General features: G+C 35.1%; 1 protein-coding gene across 3 annotated transcripts in view; it reads left to right on the top strand.

The window, feature by feature from the left end:
- Positions 1-20,606, top strand: part of LOC118273326 (leucine-rich repeat neuronal protein 1-like) — a 245,848-nt gene that overhangs the window by 89,549 nt on the left and 135,693 nt on the right. For all 3 annotated transcript variants that reach the window (XM_050697179.1, XM_050697183.1, XM_050697182.1), the window contains one exon: positions 13,867-13,918. In XM_050697179.1, the coding sequence (XP_050553136.1) occupies positions 13,886-13,918 (33 nt within the window). In that variant the 5' untranslated portion in view covers positions 13,867-13,885. The remainder of the gene's footprint in view (positions 1-13,866; positions 13,919-20,606) is intronic.

Below are 20,606 nucleotides of genomic sequence, written 5' to 3'. Positions count from 1 at the left end.
TATGAGGTATATATACAAGATATATAACCAAGTATACGGGTTTGTTGTATGGTAATACGACTTTATGGTTCTCGTAAAGGCTAAGAACTTGTCCTTGCTATAGTTGGTACACAGGATGTAGTGAATTGGGTGTTAATTTAAATTAATAATTTGGTGGTAATTTAAATAAATATAACACGCACGATTATAATAAAATTGCTTTACGCAATAGACTTACTTTAAATATACTTGTAGGTAAGCAAGTTTAGTAAAAGTTACATGATTAGGAAAGAGTCAAAGTTCAAGTCAAATGAGGATGCGTAGTGTAAGGTACTGCTGTGCTGTGTTGCATTTTAATATCACAATGCATAATTTTTATTTTTTCATAATTTACGACAAAAAAAACTTATATCGTGCATTTGATGCATCTAACTGTAGCCTTAATTCGCTTATTATTTTTGTAGAATCTCATATTAAATTATTATCACCTAACAATTTAATAGCATCCTGTGTAACGTCTATCAACTCGATATATTGTTCGAGTAATCGATTCTATCGCTTCGCGCTTGTTTGCGAAGTACGAAACAATGTACACAGCAAGAAGTTCGACTTCGGAATGCGTACTGGCAACTTCTTGTGTGTGGTGTTATCTTAGAAAGTGTTTATAAAAATTGTGATGAATACGAGTACCTACTTATTGTTAGAGTGAGAAAGACGTATTTGTTTTGTTGACCACTAGCTTTTGAAGAATATCAAAATTCATGAGATTAGACAATAATTGATCCGGAGCTGCGGACTACCTAGCGGGTTTACCGGGGCTCCGGCGCGAAAAGCAGGAGTAGGAACGGATGATTTTTAGTCAGTAAGAGTCTGGAATTCCCTCTCGCCTCGCCCATGGCGATGGCAATGGATTATTTTCCCCCCATAAAAAGGGCGTAATAGAATATCACTGATGCGTGAAGACCTTAAATAAATATTATGTATTTACTCAGCTCTCTGTTCCATCACACTAATTGTATTTTCTTTATTTTCAGGTAAGAATAATTCAAGCTGCAGAAGTTTGGTAAGATTTTGATAGAAGTTCAATGTTTTTTTGATACGAGGTCATATCATCACGGAACGTTTTTTTTATGATATAAGCTTGTAAATCAGCAGACGGATCCCTTGATGGTAAGCAATCGCCACTGTCCATAGACACCCGAAACACCAGAGGTGTTACAAGTGCGATACCTGCCTTTTGGGGGTGTAGAAGAATTTAGGGCTGTTGGACAATCGGGGATTGGGACAGAAGGGGGTGATTAGGGGGTTCATTGATTAACCTAACATTATAATACGAGATTTAACAATCAATAATTAAGAGTCAGCTACTAGTAAATGCTCTAACCATCACTATTGTAATGATCAATTTATCATTAAGCATCGAAACACATAAACAGCAATCAGTATTAATGAACACTAATCCCATAATCCGCCATAACAGGGGCCAACAGCTTCACAAGCAAAATTACCAAAATAATTCGCAATACGTACGTAAAACCATTTCCAAAAAACATTTTTATCAAATTACGTTTGGCCAAAATTATTTTACACGCGGTATTTGCAAGTGTCAAATCATATAAATTTATGCTGGATTTGTTCCCCACAACACCTGCGTGTAGGGTGTCCCTGTTAATCCTTATCATCAGGATAATTCCCTTTGTGAACGCGATTATGGTACGTTTCGTAATTCACGTAATTCATGCGTCTAGCTTATTATAAAAGGTGAAATTAGAGGCTAATGTTTTAAAATGGGGTTTATTATATAATATATTAAGTAGGTGTATTATATTTGGATTGTCTCTTTGGTCAAATGGTTGCAAGTACGACTTCTGTGTACGAAATTCGATCTTCTGATCGTGTAATGCTTGATTATAGAACTTTTCAGTTTTATGATATTTTGTTCTATAACAATAAGACTGTTGGCATACATAGGTATGTTTGAGTGTGTTACTTCAACGTAAGTTATTAGATATTTACTGTATTCTGGAAATAGATGTACGACGTTGGTTGGTATTCTGTTTTCAAATCCTTATCTATTTCTGCATAGTACAGATAGTATGACATTTACGTTTATAGTCTTAAGAAAATATGACCCAAAATCCTATCATATTTATAAACTGCTAGCTGTTGCCAGAGGCTTCGCCCGCATTTCCGTCGGCTAATACCCTGTCTCTATACCAAATTTCATTAAAATCCGTTCAGTAGTTTCAGCGTGATTGACGGACAAACATGCAAAGAATTTTACATTTATAATATTAGTGTTCTAACAACAAAATGGGCAGAAACACTTACACTGCCAACATATTACTTTAATAAATCTTATAAATAGACACATTAAAACCTCATCTCACAACCAAAACACCAAAATTCAAACACCTATCTCCCACAAGACCTTCCAAAAATATGAGCGACGCCACAAATAGGCGAGGCAAGTGGCTCTGTACTATCAGACCTAAGCAGGTCTCAATTATTGTCGCCCCCGCTTAGACAAGCGATGTAATCCGCTTACCGCGGCTGACGCGAAACATTAAGCGATAATTATTAATAGCGGCCTGTAATAACTGGCTGGCCTTGTTGAGCTGAGGTTTTTGGCAGCCATGTTAGATTGGCTGGGAAGGTTTTTGTATCTATGCAATTTTTTGATGATTATATGGTTGGGGTTGTTGAGTAAATTTTAATAATGGGTTGTTTGTGTCAATACTTTTTTACACTTAACGGATTTTTTCTGAGGAAGGAAAATCATCCAATTACTTCTTCTGCCTTGGGCGAGGCAAGAGGGAGTGTCAGACTCTTACTGACTAAAAACCACCCCGTTCCTAGTCCTGCTTTTTAAGCCGGAGCCTGGATAACCCGCTAGGCAGTCCGTAGCACCGCGTTGGCATCAGCCCTGCTGCCGGCCTGTCTCTACGGGTTTCTTGTAAAACAAATTACCTAACATAGGTATAAACAAATATTTAATCAATTACTTACATAAGAAACATATTTATTGCTATTATGCAGACAAAAATCCTAAAAGCCACTTTAAGACCTAAATGTACTATCCCAGCACTTAAACTTAATAAAACTCTAGGAAAGACTTAAAATATTTGTAACGCCTTTAGAAAATTATTTAAACCCAAGTATTCAATTATGATAAAATTGTTCGGAAAAAATGTAATAAAATGTCCGCCATTTTAGGTAAGTCGTTAACATTCACTGACTAACGTTATTATATTAAACGAAGATAGAATATTTTGCCTTTAGTCCAGTCTCTAGGCACTATTTTAAGGGAAGATAAATTGAATAAAATCTCCTAGGTAATGAAATAACACTATTACGTCGAATTAGCATTGTGACACTGATATTAGAAGAGATTTTTTGGACTTCTCTATTTTTTATTCTTTGATAGTTATTTTAGCTAGATACCTAGAAGAAACGTTTTGTTTTTTTTAGCTTTGTCATTTAATCTTTTACTTCTTGTAAGTTAATTTGGTCACGTGTAGCTTCTAGGTTGTGTAAAACTTTCTTGTAGCACAGTTCCAAACTTATCTCATTATGGTTATCTTAATTAAAATGCAAAATTATAATAATCCGCAATAGCATTCATTAATCTGGCCGGGACATAATGAAAATGGAAGATAAAAATACATAATACCACATTTACATCAGATTGCACCTTAACAACAAACAATTTTGCATCAAAATAAACATTTACAGTACGTAATTCGATCTAATCTTTCAAATCACCATTAACCAACGGGCTTACATTAAAATATACTCAGGGCCACCCTCGACAAAAATAACAAACCCCAAAATGTTGAGAAAAGAATATTTTGAGTTGGTAATAACGGCACCCTTCTTTAATGAAATGGGAAGAAAAATCCCGACGAAATACCTTGTCACCCGATTGATGCGCGTCAACATAGATTAGTAGAGCGGCGGCGGCAACGTCGACTAATGTCACCCCGCTGTGCTTTTTTTTTTCTTTAGCCTTTTTTTGAAGAGAAATCTGTTTTAAGTCTGGGAATTCTGGATCTGGTTAGTGGTTAGTTACTTGTGGAATTGTAGATTTATTTCGTTACGAATGTTTTTCAATTTGGAACATCCTATGTGTTTTGTTTCGTTTATTGTTTAAATTGAGCCGAATGGTAGACTGCCGGAAAATGAGTAATAAATCTGAGTTATAGAGGTATATATACTTAAAATATATATCACTTCCAGTTCCATCTTATGTCCAACTATAACTTACCATATATTAACCTTTAGTTAAATGGGTATGTAAATAAGTTGAAAACTCTATTTTATTTCAATTCACACTTAAATATCTAACCATCAAATTTAATCTGGTACTTACCTAGATTGTGTAACATGTTTGCTTAATAGTAACGCCATATTTTATTAGTATCTACTTAATGTAATATTTATGTATTATGCACATTCCAATCAAATGACCATGGCCTATGCTCTTTAAAATCTAATGCATTTTAAACCTTAAATCATCGTTAATAGACGTCAAAATATTTCCAACCAGCAGTTTAGATAATAACATAGCTTACTTAAACACTGATCTATCATTTTATGTCTCGTTGGGTGAGAGATAGCAAAAGTGAATCGACCAAGAATTCTCAGGTTGGACTCTAGGTCAAGAAAAATGTAATAGAAGATTGTCAGTTTTTAGAAAACTTCTGTTGAAGAAAGTGTGCCTAAAAGTCTGAAAATAGTTAGATAGAACCATTTAGGTAATATATTTCTAGTTCAGTAAAAGGTCAAACAGATTAAGCCGGCGACTTAGCTCTGTTTTTGTTAGTCGAATTTAATACCAATTCAAATAATATCAAAGGAGGATAAAGTAAATATTTACTTTACTCCTAAGTCTAGGAAAACGCTAGGTAAATCAGAACTTATCTAGCTATTTTTCTGTATTCTTTTTCTTGAACAGTCGTGGATTTTATTCTGAGAAATAGAAAAGATATGTTCGGGAAATCTGTCCAAAAATCAAGAACATTTTCTAAGGAAACGTCTGTCGCCCAAAGGATCTGGTTTCCCAAGTCCACTTACAAACAAACAGACAGACCACATATTTTATTCACTTCTTCACTTCCCATTCCACCATGGGCTGTGATAAAGAATTCAGCCTCGACGATACAAAACAAGACAAATAAAATATCTCTCAGAATTAAATCTCCAAATTCGCAAATCAGTCCCGTGACAGACTCGATTCGCGCAACGGCTTAACATGCAAAACGAAGTCGATCTTTACAGAATAGTATATTCGCTGCCTTTGCACGATTCCAACTTTTATTCCTGCCAACTTGTTTCCTGGGCTTGTTTTTAGATAAAATTCGAAATAGATGCAATCTCTCGCTTGTCTGAGACACAAAATCGAAAAATCTTTCAAATACCTGTATATACCGGTGCGGAATCATTGCCATTTCTAGCTCTATACTGTTTTAGTGAAGGCTTATTTTCCATCGACCGTCGACAAATAGAGAGATATTTTGAAATGTCGCTTTAAGAATGTCAATAAAGAATTGGGAGTTTGCGTTGTTATGTTTATTGAAGATGTTTAGAATGTCAGGATGCCTCGAAGTGGCTGAATGTTTTATTAATTTTATTACTACGTGATTAAAGTCTCATTCAATCTTCGAACGTCGGCGGTATAGCTGTCGCCATAGCTGAAATTCTCAGCGTCGTTAAAGGTTAACATATTCTAGTAACCTTCAAAGCTTAATTTGGATTTAATAATTATTAATTTGAGACAGATAATGAAATAGGGTCGTGACTAAATAATTTCTCTGGCAAACGCTTTCTCATTCTTTAGTTGCCCTCTGGCCTCGATTTCCATCAGATCACACCTACTAATCAAACAGTATTCAAGAGTTATTGCACGCCGTTATCACCAGTACTTTCCATAATCATAGCGCACCATGCATTTCCATGGGTTATAATGAGCCTATCACTTGCTCATTACCACACCATAGAACATAATTGCAGTGCTGCGTTCCCGTTAGGCGACCTGCGCGTGCGTTGCGAACTAACGCTAATTATAGACCGGGGCTGTCAATGGTACGGCGATAAATAGGCGCTCCTTATTAGCGCGGAGACAGGAAGGTCGTCCATTTCTTGTTGAAGTCTGTGGTGAAGTTTGGCTGTAAATTATTTGGATTTATGATTGTAACACTTATGATAATGTTTGAATTTCTCATTACCTTACACTTGACATAAGTCGCTATTCTCTGGTTAGACTCGTTTTTCTAACTTCATCAAATCAAATTAACATAAACGAACACGGAAACCATTCCTTACCTCGAATTAAAATCTATTCATCAATCTTCCCATTTCATTTCTTTCTTATGTAAAACCGATTAATCTTCGTACAAATCCCAGCTCCATTCATTTGAAACCATTTTGTGTGATTAAAAATTAATTTATTCCGAACATTAAGTCATTGATAGCAAATAATTTTAATTACAACGAGTTCAACATGGCGGGAGCTGTCATCTGCATTCGAGTTGTACGGAAACGTCAGTCAAGGCTCAGATGTAGTCGGGAATTGACGCAGCCTGTATAAACGGACGGACCGTACAAATGCAGCCTGTATATAGCCTATGTAGGTATACTTACTACTGATTCGTTTGCTGAACTCAACTGAGAATTGAATGCGATTTCTGTAAATTAAACTGGTTGAGTTTAAGTTAGTTTCTGAAGCGGAATTTCTTTTAGATAATATATGTTTGAAGTCATTATTGAATTAACATCTTTAAGTAGGTTTAAATAAAGAAAAGCTGTCATAAATCTTAGAATATGAAAATTCATATTTTCATACTATGATAATAATTTACAAAACTCACTTAATTTACATAATTAAACTATAACGCTAATGAAATTTAAACAAAATTAATTTATATTCTAATAAGAAATCCACATGCCAACAAAACATGAATACAAAATTATTAATCGACCTCTTTCTCAAGCTCGAACAAAACTGAAAATCCTTTTCTTAAATCTTAAAATAAAAGCCAGAGAAACGAGTTGAGGCATGTCAGTTCGCATGAATGGAGTTATATTAAAACCGTGCAATGTAGGAAAAAGGAAAAAAGAAATAAAAACCGGTATGGCGGCATAATTTAGTGGTAAAGCAATAGGTTGCCGCCAGGTGGCCCGAGACCGTGCGTATGCGCACACAACCGGTCGTAAAACAAGTTGTGAAAAAATGGCGGCGTAAAAAAGAAATATAAAATTTTATTTTCTGCGCTTTCGTAAAGAGTTTTGTGAAATGTTTTAAAGCTGATTTGTGGTGTACGTAGTTGGTAGTCTAGACTGAAATCTGAACCTAGTTTTCTACTATAAATAAAGTACTATAGTTAAATTTTCAATACATGTGTTTGTCTTTTAACAACAGCCATAACTATTAAACAAATGCTTTGAAAAATGTTGTCCTCATCACGAAGCTAACAACAGCCATACCGTAAAATCGGCTTTTTTAATCCTAAGGAGTAATTTTGACATAAGCTTTTAGACCCATGAAAAACTAACATACACATCACGTTCTAGATGCCTATTGGTATTCCTATTTAAATATCTAAACTTACCACCCCAGTGGGTCAAAATAACCCGCACAACGTTTATAAGAACACAGTCATTATAGCTAAGCTTGCAAGCCTACACAGAATATGAATAATACCAAGATAAAGCCTCCAATTCATCACGCCACCTCCTCTATCTTGCGCCACGCAACAATGTCAACTTGTCAGTAAGTAAAGATCAAGATAAACGGAGATGATTTGTGGAACCCACTCCAAGCAACTTGTATCTTTTGATTAACGTACCTATACTAAGTTTTAAACACGCATCCATTCATATTTTACTATATAATAATATTTATTGTTTATTAGACTGTGGTAAGTAATGGGGATTCTCTAAGTTTGTGACTGTATCTCATTTTGTTTATCGTTTTGTATTGATTTGAGTCGCTTGTTAGATGCAGCTTCTATCTATGTGAGTAAAATAGTTTTTCCATCACTGTGTACCTATATGAGCTGCGGATTGCCTAGCGAGTTAACGGGCTCCGGTTCGAAGCCCAGGAGTAGGAACGGGGTGGATTTTAGTCAGTAAGGCTCTGACACTCTCTCTCGCCTTGCCCAAGGCGGGATAAGTCATTGGATTTTTCTCCCTTGAAAAAATAAACAATAAACACATCTAATCTAGTAGATCTTTCATTTTGAGTAAAATCTCTTGGCCACACTTAAATATCTTTTATAAAATAATTATAATTGAAAAACAAACTTGTTTTTAAAGTCAGTTACATATTTCGTTCAATTTATCTATATCTGCAGTACATATACATTTTTAAACGTCCAAGTTTAATTAAAAGTTGCGCAAAATATTGCTGGCATTTGCCAATAAAAACGGTCAGTAAAGTAAATACATGTAAACACGACAGATATTTCCTTCACCAACGGATATAATTAAGAGCATACATACATATAGCATAACCTGTTCATATGAACAGATACGCATAGAATAAAATACATTTAAATGCAAAAAGCAAGCAAAACCACCATTTTGAATTCCACTTTTAATTCCACAATTTGAATACAACTTCTTAACATATGAACATTCATATGTTAAGAAGTTGTATGTAACATATCACAAGCAGTCGGGTAAAATGCAACCAAACGCAATTTCTCACGTAGATAACTTTCAATATACATATTCACCTACTTAACAAATAAATATTAATAGTCTAAGCCCCACCATAACTCATCATCAGTGTTAAATCTCAAATTCATTAAAAAACCATAAAAGATGTCAGTATTAAATTTTGTAACCTTCAATATTTCGACTTGTAGTCGTAAAATATTTCAATCAATTATATAAAATGGCCGATTGGTCGATAAATAATATATTAAGAGTTGAGAGATGCAACGTGTTACGACACTGTGGAAAACTGTGCCGATAGCTTTCTCATGGTGTGAATTCCCTTTTAAGGTAATATTTCGATTTTTTTATTTATTTTTCGCTGTCATCTTCGGAGAGATTTTCGTAGCTTAGTGTTACGTAAAATTGTACGATAAAGTTGTTATAAAGAACATGTGTTGCGAAACTGTGTTTTGTTTCTTTTGTGTTTAGAAACTGGAGCTAAAACAAAATGAAATATTTTAACTGTTTTGTTGTAAAACATTGATCATATCGTTTAAATTCTTAACAGAGAATCGTGACTATGTATGTATCAGTCTATACCATAAATACCTATGTCACATTATTATAAAATTCTTAAAACATAAAATAAAAACACAATTATCATTAACCTACAAACGAAACCTAAAGAAAAAACAACAGCAAATTATCACGCACGACATGTCACCCAAAAACCCTTCCACCCTTCGAACCGCACTCTAAAACCGCATTATCCACAATTCTGGAATATTTCCTCAAAACGAGAGCTACCGACTATTTTGTTGCGTACAAACTCACGCAACTCACTAATTACTGGCCATCATTTGTAGCCTAAACTCTTGGAGCACGACAAACTTCCACTAAATACTGAGAGGGTAAGGCCAGGGCTGGTCGCGAAATGAGCGAGGGATAATGAGCGAATAACACCAATAGCCCACTCACGAATACCTACAATAAGTTATTTGTCAATGGTTGGACAAAGTTTAGCTTTAGTTTTGAGCTTAGAATATTTTATTGGATAAACAATTTCTCGCTTCAGTTTCCACTGACGTGCTTTGGCCTTAGTAATGGCATTTCTAACTGGAAATTACACTCCTATTAATTTACCAAGCACAGCAAGGGTTCAAAAATTGCAATCAATTTTCAACACAGTTGATTTGCCAGAAATTTAAATAAGAAATGCAATAACATGCAATACACTACATAACGATACATTAACTACCCCTTTCAATTAAAGCGTAGCGAAGCGGGAAATGAGTCCGCTCCGCTCCCGCACCGCTTCGGCTACGCTCGTACTCCAGCCTCGGCCACCGAGGACCGCAGGGCAGACCCTTTGTTGCGTGAGAAATGAAACTTCGTTGTATTCACAAGAATGTGCGGTCGGACCGACACGGTTAATGTTCTGTACCTAACTCGAGACTGTTTTGGACTTAGATCTTTGTACGTAAGTACTTAAAACTTACATATCATGGCTGCTTGTCGAACAACTCTTAACTAGGGTAACGTAACTTATCATTTATACAGAGGCATACTTAGAATAGAGTGTGTCTGTAAACTTTGTCATATGAGTACATGAAGTTTAACAGAAAAAAATTAGTTGAGAAACTTCTTTTGTGTCTAGTTTATTTACGTTTTGCTACCATCTATCTACGGAATATTATATTATCATAGCCCGTCAAATGACTGCATTTCTACAGCTCTGCCTCTTTCTCTAAACACAGAAGTAATTCCAAAACCACAATCATAATCCGTAACAATAATAAAGAACTCTTTAATGACAAGTAATCTGAATTCCAAAAAAGTAATTTCCATATTCATTAAATTCATCAAGAAAATGTTAATCATGTCTTCGACTGCGACGGTTTGGTCCAAGGTTGTACTGAATTACCCATGCTGATCTTGTGCCGCTGTTCCAGTGAATTTGTTACGCACGTTCGCTTTACTTAGTTGCGGTATCTTGTGACCTTAAGAAATGCTGGTGACTTTTTTATAGAATAGGAAGCTGGACCTTTAAAAATTGGAAGGAGACCTTTAGTGAAAAAATACGTGTGGTACTGGAATGTTGTTGTTAGATACGGGTATTCTGATATCAGAAGCTACTTTTAATTTAAAGGTGCAGAATATTGTAACTCTTGGGGGGGGGAATCATCCAATGACTTCCTCCGTCTTTGTTGAGGCGAGAGATTGTCAGAGTCTTACTGAGTAAAAATCTCCTGCTTTGAGCCCTGGTAACCCGTTACGTTATCCGCAGCTCCGGATCGGGCATCAGCTCTGCTGGACCTTATCTATGGTGGTCTGACTCTTTGAGACGCGCTTCAAACGCGAAACGATTGCAACTCTTAATTTTACGACTTAGGTGAATGAGTTACAGCTTATTGACTTTTTGAATAGTAAACATTTGCACACATTTAACAAAACATAAACAATTTGACAGTACGACACGTGTAACCTTTCTACGGACTTTTTGTATCGCCAAAAATAACGTTAATAAACGTTTGTGTCAAAAACATACATTTGAGGAAATCATTTCAGGAAGTTTTGTTGTCTTAAAAATTACAAACAAGGGAGTACAAGCAAGTGAACACAAGACTTACTCCTTATATATGTACAAGAATAATGAGATTAACGAATGCAATCCCCGGATTAAATTTATTATGCGTGAAAGAACGGGGGAAGAATACTAATCTCCCGGGGTGGTTCCAGGGCTGGCAAACCTTGGGGTACGCCTCAGTCTGCACAGAATTGGCAGGGGTCATAAATCACGCCATTGCGGTTCACCGAGATATAGGAATCTCCTAAAATGTAAATTCCGTAGTGTAAAAGATAGGCTGTCCGCACGCTGATTTTTATTGGTCACCACTGGCCATTTCAATGCTTTTGATTGAATGATTGTCGTACCTTTCAAAGTGATTTATGTCACTACTGCAGAGCAAAACTTCATAGCTTTGTCCAGTTTTGGCAATTGGTTTTCACAGTAGTGGTATTTGTTTCTCCTGCATTTCATTACGTAACGCCAATTCTCGCTAGGAAATAATATAGAAAATATACAAGTTCTGGATTTGGCACTTTCCAAAAGTATCTACCTTTTAACCGTTTAATTTTGGTACGAGATTTCCATTTCTGTTTGCAAGATTTTTCTTGGAACAAAACTTGACTATAAAGCATTGCTGAATGTAGCGATGTTTTCGCTTGACCTACGTGTGTTTGTCCAGCTGCGAACATTCTTAATTTGTTCCTTCCTCCACCAAGGTCAAGTGGGTCCATTCTAGAGAAAATATTTTCTCAAAAAATTGTTCGTTGTATTGCCATCCCTGTCGGCAGGCGACGAACCCAAAGCTGGTGGCTCTTTGTACAGAATTCCGCTTGAATTACGAGTACCCTCTCAAAAGTATTACTTACTGTTCACGCTATTTCCACTCAGGGGTTGAGTTGGACTTCAAACAATAGCTGGGAATTCTTTAATATCGGTTGCAACTGTTTCTTTGAAGAACGAGAGCGAGTTTGAAATTACTTGCAATTTCAGTCAAAATTTTTACAGTTCAAATGACTATGAACTTTAACAACTTCAATTCAGATTCCCATTTGCAATGTGAACCAATAAATAATATTAACGTGTTCATGATAATGCATATTGCTGTTTGCTGCCAAGTTTATATTGGATGGAAGAAAGTCTTTGAAGTCATATGCGAAATTATTTTAGACTCATAACGTAACACATTCGTGATATATGAAGAAAAGAGCTACATTATATTAAGAAAACATTAATATATGGAATCAACACTTCTATTCAGCTGTCCAATTTTAACAGAAATACATTTTGAAAAGTACTTAATCATGTCTTGAGAGAATTTTATTCTATTCTAATAAATGTTACTTTTACTGGCTGAATAACGCCCCAGAATAGGCACTGTATAGAAAAATGTACTTAATTACCCAGGTCATTAAGCACCATTTAGCCCGTCGCCCTTACTTAATGATTTACTTTCAGCACTTTTGTTACATACTGACATGATAACATTTTAGTGCTATTAGACCCTTTTCTATAGTTCTCTACAATGGGTTCCACTAAGTAATCAATGGATTGTGGTCCAGCAATGCTTTTATAGCATTCATACAATGAACACAGTCTAAAATAAATCTTGAGTTCAATCTTCAAAGAATTGTAGATTTTTCTATTTCAAAATTCAATATTGCTAGCACGTCATTCTACCCTAAACTACCTTTTTATCTCATTCAACAACATGATCATCAGTGGTCACTGCTGACCAAAGGCCTCTTCTCAGACAGAGGAGGTTTGAGCAATAATCACTATTGGCGATTTCAAACTTTATTTAGAAATTAATATAAGCTCCGGATTCCTCACGATGTTTTCCTTCACTGTTTGTCAGTGGTGTCTTAATAATCTTAGAAAGCACATAATAATATAACTGGGAAAAGTCACTTTAAAACTTGGTAGGTTTGGAACCCGCAACCTCTCATGAGTAGCGGGCATCTGAAACCTCCCACGACATTGCTTACGAAAAAATCTAATCTTTTCGCTGTAAAAGAGTGATGATAACATCTTTTTCATAAAAACGTCAGAGTTCATTTATCCTTTGAACCTATCGCTAAAAAAGTGATAAACAAACTCGCATCACCTAGCAACAGCAACAGCGTGACACATAATTACATGACTTGCGGTTACTATTCACTTGTAACTGTTCATCCCTAACCAAAGGGTTGCCATTAACCGAAAGCTCATTAGCAAAACCAAAAATAAAGCGTGCAATATAAAAGAATGAGTTGGCAACTTTGACAGCCCTATTCATCACGTCGTCTTTCTATAGGTAGGGCTGTGCAAGCTGAAATGTACGCAAATTGAACTTTTCGCACTTAGGAGTCGATGGGATTTTGTCGATGCTGAAAAAGTAGGGGTGTGATAGTCTATAATGGGAGTTGGAGTGGTTTGGGTGTACGTCTCTATTGTAGGCATTTGTAGGGGTTATGTAATAGGGGAGGAATATATAACGCTGTAAGAAAATACTATGAATAGATAAGCAACATCACATTATCGACGCTTCGCCTTAAAGGGTTTGAGATTGGCTCCGAGTTGTATTTTGTTCTTATGAGTAACATTCCTAGAGCAGTATAAATACTGGTACCTGGTATTAATTACTGTTTAACTAACCGGTTATTTCTCGTTATTTCCAGATCTTTGCAGCAGATTGAAATGAGACGAAGAACAGATCAACGGATATGCGAGGTAAGTTAGTTTCTCAATTTGTTTTTTGTACCTTACTGAAGTATTTATCGGTAGTAAATATGCATACACTTACTACATTGAAGTGCTCATCAGTTTCGCATACAGCATACACCTAGTAAAATAAAACTACAGCTACTATATTGATCATAATTTGGTCTTTGTCGTGAAATTATAATCACTTTACACACCCCTAGAACAAAGTGGGCGTTACATTGTAAATGTTCAACTTTGTCTCTCTCTTATTAAATAGTCAGAAAGAGACATAGAGGTTATAAGGACATTATAGGTTTTAACAACATCATATCACATGTATAAAAATCAGCAATCCAACGACACATCTTTTCCGCCCGAAAACCTACAGTCCGAACATATTTAGAGAAAGAAAATACGATACACTCATACATACATACATGCATAGGTACTAAGTTCACATACACGTGTTAGGGTTGCCTCTATTATTGTTCAATGGACCGGAATTTCGACCTTTGGGATGAACTAGCGAAGATCATCCCTTGACGCCTTTTTCATTACTGGCCAGCGGGCAAACAGGCCTTAATGGAGTTATAGTAGTTATTAAAACTGAAATTTGAAATCCCCTGTGGAGTGAAATTGGTTAACATGACGGCCAACCCTGTTATCGTGAGTATTGTGGCACAAGTTTTCGTACTGCGTAGTTGAAATGTTAATTGTAGGAATATTGTATTCTATATTTGTTTGTTTTGTATTTGAAATTAAAGTTTTAAGGATCAAATTTCTTTGTCTTGTTGTACAATTTGAGTGTGGGATAGAAAATGCTTAAGATTGCAGTCTTTGTTCAATAACTTACCATAATATAAAGTTATGATAACCAGATAATCATATAAAATCATGATAAGGCAATATGGTACTTATGCAGAAAAGAACATTGACTATTTCTACGTAAAACAATACACAGCTGCCCGACTGCCCGTATGTTGGTCGTTGGTGTACCATTTCAAAAAGATAAAACTAAATATTTACAGTATACAGTAAACCCTATGCATATTAGAATAAAGTCGCATCTTGCAATGTTCCTTCCAACAATTTATTTAAATGTTGGCAACCCTACACCGGGGTTGCCACACTCCACATTATTTTAAAACAGCCGTTGAACGAAATGTACTTCAGAAAACTATAACATTGAATAAAAACTGTCGGACAGTCCGTTCATTGATACAAAATCCTTTCCTTGAAAGACTTGGCATAATGTTATTCAAAATATATTCTTCTCCTTCTACACTTTGAATAGAATCACCATTTATACTCCGAGGTGTGTTAAAAGTGACCCTTTCGGATAAATAAAGTGTTTTTTTCGTATAAAAGTATTGCCAACATAAATGTATTCGTATGAATTACAGTTATAAAAATATAAATTGTTCGGTTAGCCGGCCAGTGTTTTTAAATGTGCGTTTTTATTTTTTTCTCCGAAGACGTCGTTCTTTTTTTCAATTTGAAAATATGATACGTTTATATTAAGACTATTATTTTTTTTTATAAAAAGAATGTGTTTTCGAATTTACTTTGAAATGGCGGTTGGTTCGAAACGGTTGATTGTTCTTCAGTTTCTTTTTTACGTCGTTTGTCTGTCTATCGTGAAAATTTTATGTGCTCTCTTGTTGCGTGTTGTACGTGATATTCAAGATAATTTATCATTTATAAATAGTTTTATTTTAGAAAAGGTTTTTCTCTACAATTTCTTTTTAGGGTTCCGTAGCCAAATGGCAAAAAACGGAACCCTTATAGATTCGTCATGTCTGTCTGTCCGTCCGTCCGTCCGTCCGTCCGTCCGTATGTCACAGCCATTTATTTCCGAAACTGTTGGGCCTACATAGTTGAAACTTTGTAAGTTGATGTATTTTAGTAACCGCTATTTGAATTTTGAATAAAAATTAATAAATTTAAAAATTAAAGGGGGGCACTCCATACATGGAACTGATTCAAAAAAAATTTTTTTTCAGCTAACATATCCGTGATGGATGTCTATGGATAGGTCTTTAAAAAAGACATGGAGGTTCCTAAAACCACTTTTTGTCAAAATCAATCGTTTGAAAGTTAGACGCTTCCAAAGTGGAAAAATGAGTGTCCCCCCCCTCTAACTTTTAAAATAAGAGAGTGAGAAAACTGAAAAAAAATATATAATGTAGATTTTAATGAAAACTAACAACGAAAATTGGTTTGAACGAGATATCATTTTTGGTTTTTAAGAAATAAAACATTTTCAAAAACCGCAAATATAACTTTGTCGTTCATACAAACTCCATGTAAAACCAAGTTATTTAACAACTTTAATATTATGTCATCTACTTGTTGTAACGGAACCCTTCATGAGCGAGTCCGACTCGCACTTGGCCGGTTTTTTAGCTACAGTCATTAATGGCACTGAAAATAAAAGAAAGTTAAGAGTAAATTTAAGTAAAATCCCTATTTATATCTTAAGAAAGCCTTTTATAAAATATTTAAATAATTTTGTGTAAGCGTCGTAGAACTTATAATATCGAACACACGACTGTTACATACAAAAAGAGTCAGTCTAAATATTTACCGGTAAAATATATATTCGTTAATAACTTAAATAAATAATTTTAAACTAAATTACAACGTCTACTGTGCATAAATCATAATAATATTCTGCTAAAATTTCCTTTCTTTTAAGTACTTATTGTAAATAGTATATTAGCATAAGAGCCGCTGCGACGTGCGTGCGCGCAACCCAGCGCATTTGCCACGGGCACGCGCGAGTAGGGGCAGTATGACGTACCATTAATTTATGGGATAATATTTGAAATATTACTGTTTATTTATATTACAACAGGCACAAAATAAATATGGCTGCCAATATTAAATCGTCACGTGACATAAGCCGATAAGAGTGGTAACACGGTATTGGTGGAAAAATTGATTCTGAAAATAAAGTTAGAAAATCTATTTACAGGTAGATACTACAATATAAACATTCTTTTTTTTCATTTACGTGCATTTAAGGACGTTTTACATACATTTATTTTATTATAATTAATATTTAATTAATTAATACCTTAATTCTACAAGTCAATCTTTGGTTATTAGTGAAATTATTGATAATTTATGAACAAGTCTCGAAATTTCCCCTCCATCATTGGCTCCCTATTACCGGCGCTAATCTATCGCAACTGGCCAGTATGCGAGCAGCGGCGCTTGCGCACCCGCCCGGAATGCAAGATGACCGATTACGTTTTTGCTACAAACATGGCTGCCGTGTGCAAGGCTGTTAAGTAACACTGTTAACAAAATCGTGTTATTGTTTATTGATTTAATTGGGTGTTATGTTCATTATATGTTATGTTATACATGTTATGTGTACATTTACAAATATGTAAACACCGTATCTAAGACTCTATTTAAATATTAAGAAGTATACTAACTAGCTCTTACTGGTGTAAAATAATTACTTCTGACAGAATTTGGCATATTGATTTAAAAAATATTTTTACGAAAATAAAAGCAGCCTAAATTACTCCTTAGTACACCAGATACCTGCCGACTGCCCATAAAATTCCCATCAAAATCGGTCTAGCCATTTCAGAGATTAGCCGGAACAAACAGACAAAAATCGTAAAAATGTGATTTGGGTGTATGACTGTATCAGATGCATGTAGTAAAAAGAGGTTGTCTCAAATTACTAACAGACACTCCAATTTTATTTATTAGTCTAAATATCAAGCATATTGAACTGAACAAAACCCGAAATGTTCATAAAAACAACACACTAGTGGACATTGAACATGATTTGCTTTCTCAAATAACCACCAAACATTTACTGTAAGAGCAAAAAATAAAGTAGAATTTTTATTATCCCTACATAAATATTACAGCGCCTGAAACTTATTGCCTGTAAAGGTCAAACTGAAATGTAGAAATTATTTTCTTTGTTTCAGTAAGCAAAGAATTAATAGGTACCTAGTGTGATCGTGTCCTTCTTGTTACATACATATTTTCATGTCTATTATTTTATTATGAATATTTAGTTTTATTTATTGACCCTACACTACAATTACTATCTATTACTTACATGGAGATAATATAGTCTGATGTTATTCCCGTCGTCTCGTATTGTTGGATATTTTACAGTCGATGTCATTTTATTTTTCAAAACTTATTAACTATTGTATTTGTTTTATTTTTTCTAATCATAAGCTTAGGTCTTCAGTTTCATACTTCACCAACAGCCTGTAACGGTGTACTACTGAATTAGACTGCAAATCTCCACACTTGCAGATTCAGTTTAACAAAGAAAAACTCCAAATTACTTTTACCATTTCAAAACAGTGATTAGCAAAAATTTTCCTGAAATAGAGATGACACTATTTTGTATTAGACACCAGATCCAAGCCGATTACGGGGGCTCTGGCTCGAAAAACAAGAGTCAGAACGGGATGGTTTTTAGTCAGTAAGAGTCTGACACTCCCTCTCGCCTCGGCCAACGCGAGAGAAAACAGGATGATTTTCCCTCCTCAAAAAAAAAACACCACGATCCATTTTGGGCAGCTCCAGACTGGCTCTAAGTATTTCGAAGTCATCTAGAAACGTGTGCAATAAAGAATCTAGAACCCAACTAAGATAGCACAAAGGTAAACAATAGTAAGCATGCAGCGAGCCGCATACGTGACGTGTACTACAGTAAGTATAGTAACTGCAGTCGATACACACCTGTGTAAAGTTGCATTTATTTATGCGCCACGATGCGTCCATTCTTGTGGAGAGGCCGTTTGGTGCAAGTGAGGGTGATAGCGGGGTCAGTTTTGTGAAAATATACATGAATGTAGCTTCGATGGTCATATGGCTACAGAAATGATTGTCAAACGATGGCTCTAATTGCTGGTTAAGTATAAATTACTAGATTTTTCGGTGATTTGAAAGAGCCTAGAATTGTGCCTAGTGAAATAGCTCAGCCTTTACTACAAAGGAAGCACTACTTAACTGATGCCACATTGAAAACTGGCTGCTAAATTCAGAATTCACCTCCGCCTTCTGTCTACCTTTATTCATGACATATGCTTCAAAACAACTAGTAAAATTTTACTTCACATTTAGTCAGATAAATCTAACTGGATGATAAAATTGAATATCGCTACAGCTCGTCCCTTACACAGCCCTTACACTCCATCTACAGCGTAGTATCTCAACGTTGCTTAGCATAACACAGAGTGCACACTAGCGACCTTTCACGCGGTGGGAACCGACGCAAGCGCATTCTATTTGAATATTTGCGCACGACAGTGCAGACCAGGCTTTATTCCAGTGTTAATATTTCATGAACTGAAAATTTTAATTTGAAATTCAACAGTGTGTGGTCGCCACTCTTTGTTCTCTGTTATGTGGATGTCTATCTTTGTTTATGGTAAACCGTGATACCTGTATTACCATAGTTGAGTAATGTTCAGCTGGGCTACGGTAGCCTGATGATATGCCACGCTCATTTTCTACAGCAACAACACGATGCAACGGATAAAGCACTCCTACGAATAAACTCAGCGTTAATGTTGATAGATTGAAAAAAACATTAATACAAATCTATAGCAGACCCATTATCGCTAACTAGCTTTAAAATAAACCACTCTATCAATTTACACGGTCAATTATCTTTGGAATCCCTTTAAAAAAATCGCTAACATTATTTAACAAAGGCAAACAAAGTCTCACTCAATCAGTTAGCCAAATTAAACTCGAATGCAAGCCATTAATATTGACTAAACATTCAAACAGCCGTGAGATTGCCAGCCATTTTTAATTTATTACTCGACACACGAACGAACATCAACACTAATAGTTTTCTATAATTGAGATTCAAATTGAGTTCCCACGAGTAGCGAGCGAATCGATCGACAAATATATCGAGAGGTTGATTAATCGAATCAATATTTAGGCAGCACTATGCAGAGTAGTGATGTGCGATGCAATATGCATGCGTCAGCTTGGCTGTTCCGTGGTAGCTTGTAATTTCAGGACCAGTTCTCGAATATAACGTAGTGTAATAACTAATAACTACAGGGTTTCCTTGAAATGATGTGTTGGTATTAAATACGATATTTTAATACCTTAGCAGTTGCTCACAACATTAAACAAAGTTAGGTTAGGTAAGTTAAAATAGGGTAAATGACTAACTTTTATTTTAATGTCCGTGTTGTATTTTAAAACATTAGACACGGATTTTTTGATTTTCTTGAGTATTGTTATCTTATTTTACGAAATAAAAAATATGTGTCTAATATTTTATCATTACCTTACTGATGGACTACACCCCGTCATCATCCCTATTCCTCTTACATTTTGGAATACATTTTTATTTTTCAGTGTAGGTCTCAATTACTATATTAGAAACCACTGCCATTAAACAGAACGATGCTAGTTACTTACATTTTAATATTAACAAGCTACTCATTGTTAACTTTGAACCAAGTAATTACGGGCCGTAGATATCGTAGTATTTAATTATAATAAATAATTAATATTCTGCTAACAAGCTATAAAGAACCAACTAAAGTATCATTAATGAAATAGTAATTAACAAAATAAATTGTGCCCAACAATAGCAGTTATCAGAAATATTCTTCACATAGAATTTTATCTCAATATCAGATTTATTCAGGTGTTACCAACAGTAAATATTTAGTTTTTGAACTCAACGTTTACG

Source organism: Spodoptera frugiperda, chromosome 1 (genome assembly GCF_023101765.2).
Source record: "Spodoptera frugiperda isolate SF20-4 chromosome 1, AGI-APGP_CSIRO_Sfru_2.0, whole genome shotgun sequence".
NCBI classification, from domain to species: Eukaryota; Metazoa; Arthropoda; class Insecta; order Lepidoptera; family Noctuidae; genus Spodoptera; species Spodoptera frugiperda.
Note: the sequence above shows the minus strand (reverse complement) of the source record. Positions and strands in the feature narration are given on the sequence as shown.